Below are 8,070 nucleotides of genomic sequence, written 5' to 3'. Positions count from 1 at the left end.
TTAAATAATTCACTTCCGCTTCAAAGGTACTTTGATAGGGTCATTTCTGAAATATTCTCATGTTTCATATGACTGTTAAATATTTCCATATACATTCCTAGCAAAGCCAAAGAACGATGAAAACCTTGCTTTTTTGCTTCTCCCCCACAGCCAGACCTCACTTTATTGCACCTCACAGTGCTAACACTGTGCAAATAGTGCATTTTTCACCCATGAAAGACTTGTGGCAACTGTGTGTTGAGCAATCTACCAGTGCCTTTTTACCAACAGCTCATTTAATATCTGTGTCACATTTTGATGGTTTTTATACTCTTTCAGACTTTGTTGTAATGCTGTTGCACACGCACTCGAATGCCACCCACAAACCAAAACAAAATCCACTGCCCTCAAGTTGATGGTGACACATAGCAACTTACAGAGGGTTTCCGAAACGAACTGTTTTGGGGAGCAGACAGCCTCGTTTTTCTCCCACGGAGCAGCTAGTGGTTGTGAACCACCAACCTTGTATTTAGCAACCCAACATCTGACCCATAGCCTCATCAGGGCTCCTTAAGGACTGCAGTAGTATAGGCACTGGGAGACTCGCTTCATTGCCATGGTCTCTTGTTGAACCCATGTCTTGTCTAGATATGTCTGCTCTTGGATCACCCTTGTTATTTTTCGCTTCTGGTCCAGATTCTTCTCTAGTTGGGTGCAAACCTCTGCTCAGGCTAAAAGGATCTCTGTTCTGTACCATGTTATGTATTGTATGTAAGAGATTACAGACAGTGCTGCTGTGTTGCGTGGTAACTTTGACCCTACTTACTTATTATAAATCCTGTTTTCTTGTATGACTAGTTCCCCTGAGGCCTCCTGAAATTAGCTTGACGAGTCGAAGCCCCACAGATATTCTCATCTCCTGGCTGCCAATCCCCGCCAAGTATCGGCGGGGTCAAGTGGTGCTGTATCGGCTGTCTTTCCGCCTAAGTACCGAGAACACTATCCAAGTTCTGGAGCTGCCAGGGACCACGCACGAGTACCTTTTGGAGGGTCTGAAACCCGACAGCATCTACCTAGTCCGGATAGCTGCTGCCACCAGAGTGGGCCTGGGAGAAGCTTCTGTGTGGACTTCCCACAGGACACCCAAAGCTACAAGTGTGAAAGGTAAACCTCTTAAGGACTACTGGGGAAGAGCATGCCATATTTTTATTTTTGAGCCACTTTTTGTCTAAAGTTATGTTTATACATTCTCAGTTCTGCTTTGTGAATAAGAATGTCCCACCAATCATGGACTTCATGGAAACATTTTTACATTTAGCCTTTTAACTCCCTTTCGCATGGGGTGCGTTAGTGTCCAGATAAGTTGGTTTGTCTAACAACTCCTCATGCATAGATGGGTCCAAGTCAAACCGAGCTACCAAAAGTTATATTTTAGTGAAGGCCTAATTAATATCATCACTATGGATTTTAATTAATCCCTTTAATTGTAAGAAGTTCCTGATTAGAACCTTCTTACTAACTAATGTGGAATGTAACACAACCATTCGGGGGTTTTGTGTTTTGTATGTGGTGTATTGATTAATGTCTGTCATATCTATTACGTAGGGGAAATCAGATGGTTGAAATTAGAGGTACTCCCCTTCTCCCCTACCTTCCCCTTCCCCTCCTGGTATCGCAACTGTCATTATTGGCCCTGAGGGGTTTATCTGTCCTGGATTCCCTGTGTTTCCAGCTCTGATCTGTACTGGTGTGCATCCTCTAGTCTAGCCGGATTCGTAAAGTAGAATTGGGATCGTGATAGTGGGGGGAGGAAGCATTAGAGAACTAGAGGAAGGTTGTATGTTTCATCGGTGATCTGCACCCTGACTGGCTCGTCTCCTACCCGCGACCCTTCTGGAAGGGGATGTCCAGTTGCCTACAGATGGGTTTTGGGTCTCTGCTCCACTAGGGGAAGGTGGGGGAGAGAGGGGGAAACGATCAAAAGGATCTACATATAACCCCCTTCCTGGGGGACGGACAACAGAAAAGTGGGTGAGGGGAGACATCAGACAGTGTAAGACATGGAAAAATAATAATAATTTATAAATTATCAAGGGTTTGGGAGAGAGGGAGAGGAAAAGTGAGGAGCTGATACCAAGGTCTCAAGTAGAAAGAAAATGTTTTGAGAATGATGATGGCAGCAAACGTACAAATGTGCTTGACATGATGGATGGATGGATTGTGATAAGAGTTGTACGAGCCCCCAATGAAATGATTAAAAAAAAAGAAATTAGAAGCATGTATTGCCTCTTTCAGGAGCTCTGGTGGCATAGAGGTTCTGAGCTAGGCTGTGTGATCTGAGAGGTCAGCAGTTCAAAACCATCAGCTCCTCGAAAGGTGGGGCTTTCTACTCTCGTGAAGCGTTCTATGTTGGAGACTCAGAGGGGCAGTTCTACCCTGTCCTGTAGGGTTGTGAGTTGGCATAGGTTTGATGGTTGTGAGTTTTTATTGCCTCTTTAGGGGCCCTGCTGGGATAGTGGTTATGCTTCGGCCTGCTATGCTTTGGTCAGCGGTTATGCTTTGGTCAGCATTTCAAGACTACCAGCTACTTCTTGGGAGAACGATGGGTCTTTCCACTCCCATAAAGGGTTTCAATCTTGGGAGCTCATGGGGGCAGTTCTACCCTGGTCTCATGGGGTAACCATGAGTCAGCTTTGACTGGATGGAGTGTGGTTTGGTTGGATTGTCTATTTGAAAAAGGAAATTAAAAACGTACCGATATCGATGCTATTCTGTGCTTCTGGATGGATTTTAGCTTTCTGTAGGTCATGTTTGATATTTTTATCTCTGCCTCTAATGTCATCATGAAGATTTAGAAGTTATGTTAAAGTATGATTGTTGGGATTGAGTCTCACTTTTAACTATGCATGTATAGTTTTAGATGGAAAGCTTGATCCTAATGCTTCCACGTGAATTTTGTTTCCTGGTGAATTTTCTAGCCCCCAAGTCTCCGGAGTTGCATTTGGAGCCTCTGAATTGTACGAGCATCTCTGTGAAGTGGCAGCAAGATGCTGAGGACACCGCAGCCATCCAGGGCTACAAGCTGTACCATAAGGAAGAGGGCCAACAAGAGCACGGACCCATCTTCCTGGAGGCCGGCGTCCTTCACTACACGCTCAGTGGTTTAGGTGAGTCAGCCTTGACTGGCCCTCCCGTTTTCCCTCTTCCCCGACCAGCTGGGCAGAAAGTAACTGGACACAAGGTACGGGAACTGACCTGATGGTAAGAAAGGGAAGGATTCACTTCGCTGGATCACTGTCTGTGTCATATTGCTTAAATTGGTGACCGGACTCTCACGCACTGTCGCTGAGTAGACTGGCAAAGTAGCAGGTAACCATGGTAACACTCCATCTTTCCTCAGCTCTGGACATCTATTTTCTTGCCAGAATTGACTTCTGGCAGAGTGAGATCCTGATGTTCCCCTGACTGGGTATTGCTAGTACGAACATCACCAAAGGATCAGATGGCAATCCATCGTGTCTTGTAAAAAGCAAATGATATCTAAAATGAATATGTACATAGAAGTAGATCGGTGCTCTTCAAAGTATAAAATGCACACTTACTGGTCTGTTGCTTATGGCTAAAATTTTATGCCCTTCAGAATCCAAGGAATAACTTTCATCTTATGATTGCCAAGTGCCCACTGAATTGTCCTGGCACGTCCAACACACTGGAATTTCAGGAAGCACTTTGGCTTTCCCTTCGGGCTGCCCCTGGGAGGTGAGGCCAGGTCAGAGGCACTGTGGTCCCTGTGGCTGCTCCGCGGACAGCCTGACCTCGCAGTAGCACAGGATGGGAGAGCAGCCGTGGGACTGGCTGGCGGGAATGGGTGTTTCCAGACACGAGGACGCGGTTGCCAGTGCTTTAGTTCCCTGCCATAGTTTTCCACTTGTATGCCCACATATGAGCTTGCTGTCTTCAGACTTCATCTGTATTCAGGTAGATTGAGCTCTGCCGCATGCCGTTGTACACGATGAGCAGACGTTATGTATGTTCCAGGTTGGCGTTCTTTCAACAAATAATATGAGATGACTGAACTGCTGTCAGCAAAGTCAGCAGCATTTGTGTCTACAGCCGTGGCTTCTCAATGTCCCCTTCCTTTCCATGTTTTTAATCATTTATTCCAGAAATTTTTTATGGCATATCAAATAAGAAATATCATGTGGGACAGTTATTGATGAAAAAATAATAGATGAAATTCACTACTTACCATTTCCTCACTGTTAAGGAAATTAAATACATAGACTTTAAATACATAGAAAATTTAAATATATAGACATTTTAACTGTATAGAAATTAAATACGTACATTCATATAAACAAATAAAAATTATGTTAGATAAAAGTAAAATTCCGTGCTCGTGAAAAGGTTAGATATCATCAAATCCTTGTCAATTAAAACAATTAAAAAAATTATTCTGCAGACACATATGCATAAAAAAAAGAGCTCTTGACCTTCATTAACTTTTAAATATAATCTGAATAATACAGGGGGGGGGGTTTCAAAAGTTCATGCAAACATGCAATTAAAAGACAATAAAAATTTTCCATAGACTTTTCGTAGTTCCCTTGTAGTCAGCATTCACAACTATAAAACTTTATGCCCTCTAGCAAACAAATGCCTTTGTTCTTATGCTGTAAAAATCCTTTGTGTAAGTTATTTGGGGTACCTCGGGTGAAGACCACTTTTTAATGCATCCACTAGGAAATGATGTGTTGTAGGGAAGGTGCCCTACCTGTTAAACAGCAGCGTGCTTCCTGACTGAGTAATGAGATGGAGTAGTTGAACTACTTGCAGTCCGTTTGAAAGAGAGCGCGCTCAGCCGTGGGCTCTTTATTGTTAGCATGGTCACACTCTTGGAGATGTCACGGCCGCATGGCTGGCTAGCAGGGATGGAGTCATGTGGATCCAAGCTGTGCGTGCCTCTCAACTAGCTCACCCTGAAGGAACTTGTTAATCCCGAGACCACTTCGGGCCTAGTCTTCTTTTTCTAGAAGGCCGGCTGTTGGGCCTAGCCAAATGCATATAGCAAGCAAATGCCGTCAGTCCACTGAGCAGGCAAGTTCACCGCTCTCGCCCCTTTTCTTCTTACTCTGCAGTATGCGTGTGTGTGCGCGTGTGTGCGTGTGTGCGTCTGTGTGCTCTGTTAAGTGGACAACGGGCCATCTGTGACCATCTTTAGCCAGAGCATCTGGCGGTGGCTGCCTGTTTAACAGAGAGTGATGTGTCTAGAGGGCAGGAGGTTAAAGGAATCCTATCTGCAGTTTGCTTGGTGAATGGTTGTTTTCCCTGAGCTTTTGCACATTAAAGATACTCTAACCGGATCTGGATTTACTAAGTGGTCTTGAAAATGAATTTAAATGCTCCACTTTGCTGATTCGGTGTCAATTTGAGTAGCAAACTGATGTCTCAAAATTTCATTTTCATACTAATACCCTTTCTGATGCCCCAATACACATCCTTTTCTTTCCACTTCTGGTCATTTAAGTTTGTAGTAAGAATGTATATTATTGGGATCTATTCCCACTGATAACACCCACAGTTCTTTATTTTTGAAAGAAAGAAATATCTTTCCATCTACTTAAGCATTTTTGAGTATTTTTCTAAGATAAGGCATTGTAATATTAGCTACAAAATGTAACAGACAAACTCTCTGCTTAAAACAGGGATTGAATCAAAAGAAGCTTAATTGATCGACTTAATTTCTATTTCCTCCAAAATTTCTGATTGAATTTATTGTACTTTGTGAAACCTTTTATTTTTAAAGAATATTGTACTCTAAATGTAAAAGCCTTTTTCTCCAAGATGTAGAATATCTTGTTTGTTGAAGTGGCTAAAAAGATTCTTGTGTTATCAGTATAAATACTGACAGGGCAATGGAAGTTGCTGGTTTAATGGTTTCAAAATATACAGTTTGGTTTCCAGTAGCAGTGGTTTACTTTTGGGGGATTTGAAATAAAGCATTAAATTTGTGATATAATATATCTATGTGGTTGCTTCTAAATTGTGGCCTGAGGTTTGCTTCGGGTTTTTGCATCTTTTCAATCAGATTTTTTTTTTTAATGTTCGAAAGGAACTTGTATGTCAACTTTAGTTTTACTTTCCCTCCCTTTTTAGCCACTCAGATCAATATTTATATCTGAGGGGTAAGGAATGTGGAGGGTTTCTTTGTTTTCCGTGAAGCAATTTTTAGTTTATTTGTGTATGTGCGTATGTTAAACCACAATCCATCATTCAGTAGTATTAAGCACACTTGTACATATGTTGCCATCAACATTTCCAAAACATTTCTTTCTACTTGAGCCCTTGGGATCAGCTCTTCTTTTTTTCCTACCCTCCCATCCTCGTGAATCCTTGATCAATTATATATTATTGCTATTTCGTGTCTTACACTGTCCATTGTCTCCCTCCACCCACCTCTGTTCTTTGCCCCCTTGGGGGTGGGCTTTTTATCCAACCTTGTGATGGGTTGTCCCCCCACACACACACACACATCTCCCTACCCTCATGATATTGCTACTCCCACTACTGTTCCTGAGGGTTTTATCTGTCCTGAATTCCATATGTCGAGAGCTCTTATCTGTACCAATGTGTGTACTCCGGTCTAGCTGGATTTGCAAGATAGACCTGAGTCATGGTAGTAGGGGGAGAAAGCATTCAGGAACTAGAGGAATGAGGTGTGTTTCATCGGTGCTACACTGCACCTGGTTGGATCATCCCTTCCTTGTAACCCCTCCATGGGGCATGTCCAGTTGTCTACAGATGGGTCTCCACCCCAAGCTCCCTCTTTCACATCGATGTAATTGTTTGTTTTGGCTCTTTTCATATCTGCTATCTGATCCCGTCGACACCTAATGGTCCCACAGGCTGGTGTGTTCTTCCATGTGGGCTTATTTGCTTCCCTGCTAGATGGCTGCTTGTTTAACTTCAAGCCTTTAAGACCCCAGACACTATAGCTTTTGATAGCCAGGCATCATCCACTTTCTTCATTGCATTTACTTATGCACCCATTTTGTCTTCAGCAATTGTGTTGGAGAAGTGAGTGTCAAAGAATGCCAGGTTACCAGAACACAGTGCTCTTGTGTTAAGCAAGGTCTTGAGTAGAGGCCCAAAATCCATCTGCTATTTAATACTTACATATAAGTACCATCTATACTTTTGTATAAGCCGAGTTTTTCAGCTCATTTTTAATGCAGTTTTTGAGGTAAAATTCGGTGCTTTGGCTGATAATCAGGTCAGCTTATACTTGAGTATATAGGCTTCTATGTACAATGGCCTCTATTCCTTTCATTATAAATTAATATTTACATATATACATGCCCATAGCTATACCTCTATAAATAGCTTTGCCTCCTACTTATTTCCTCTATTTCCTTTCACCTTCCTCCTGTCACACTATCATGCTCACCCTCCATTCGGCTCTCAGTAATTCTTCTCAGATACATTGTACTTGATCAAACCCCACCAGGCATTATACGCCCTCCTCGCCATCCATTTTAGATCTCTTGCTGTTCCCTTATTCTTGAGTTAGTTGGCTCCCTGCCCCCTCTTCTCCCATGTCCCCCCCCCAGGATTGTTCATCCTGCCTATCTTATATAGATAGACATAGGGCAACAGAAACAAACAAACAACAAACAAAACCAGCCCCCCACTCCCCAATAGATTGTCTGGTGATCCTTATGGATGTTTTCCGATCAAGTCTGATGAGTTGCCAACCCTGTCCCCTGAGTCAGAAGTCTGTTTTCAGGGTTCCTCAGGGACTTGGTTACTTTGCTCCCCTTGCTGCCCTGTTACACTCCCTTCCCATTTCACCCGACTGTGCCTGGGGCAGACCAGGCACACTTTCCACACAGTGTCTCCAGTGCTCTCCCCCGCAGTGCTACGGGTCAGTGAGGGAACGTTGTGACTGAGACTTAACTTTTCCTTTTTTTCCCCCGAATATATTTCTTTTTTTTTTTAATCATTTTATTAGGGCCTCATACAACTCTTATCACAATCCATACATACATCAATTGTGTAAAGCACATTTGTACATTCATTGCCCTCATCATT

At 42.9% G+C, this 8,070-nt stretch overlaps 1 protein-coding gene across 1 annotated transcript in view; it reads left to right on the top strand.

Moving 5' to 3' along the window:
- PRTG (protogenin) overlaps positions 1-8,070 on the top strand; it is a 168,494-nt gene that overhangs the window by 113,538 nt on the left and 46,886 nt on the right. The window contains exons 11-12 of the mRNA XM_004709441.2: positions 838-1,143; positions 2,958-3,146. Coding sequence (XP_004709498.2) covers positions 838-1,143; positions 2,958-3,146 — 495 coding nt within the window. The remainder of the gene's footprint in view (positions 1-837; positions 1,144-2,957; positions 3,147-8,070) is intronic.

Source organism: Echinops telfairi, unplaced genomic scaffold, assembly GCF_000313985.2.
Source record: "Echinops telfairi isolate 266 unplaced genomic scaffold, ASM31398v2 ScPeMD7_8;HRSCAF=38, whole genome shotgun sequence".
In the NCBI taxonomy this organism is placed as follows: domain Eukaryota; kingdom Metazoa; phylum Chordata; class Mammalia; order Afrosoricida; family Tenrecidae; genus Echinops; species Echinops telfairi.
The sequence above is the reverse complement of the archived record's forward strand: the minus strand, read 5'-3'. Positions and strand labels throughout refer to the sequence as shown.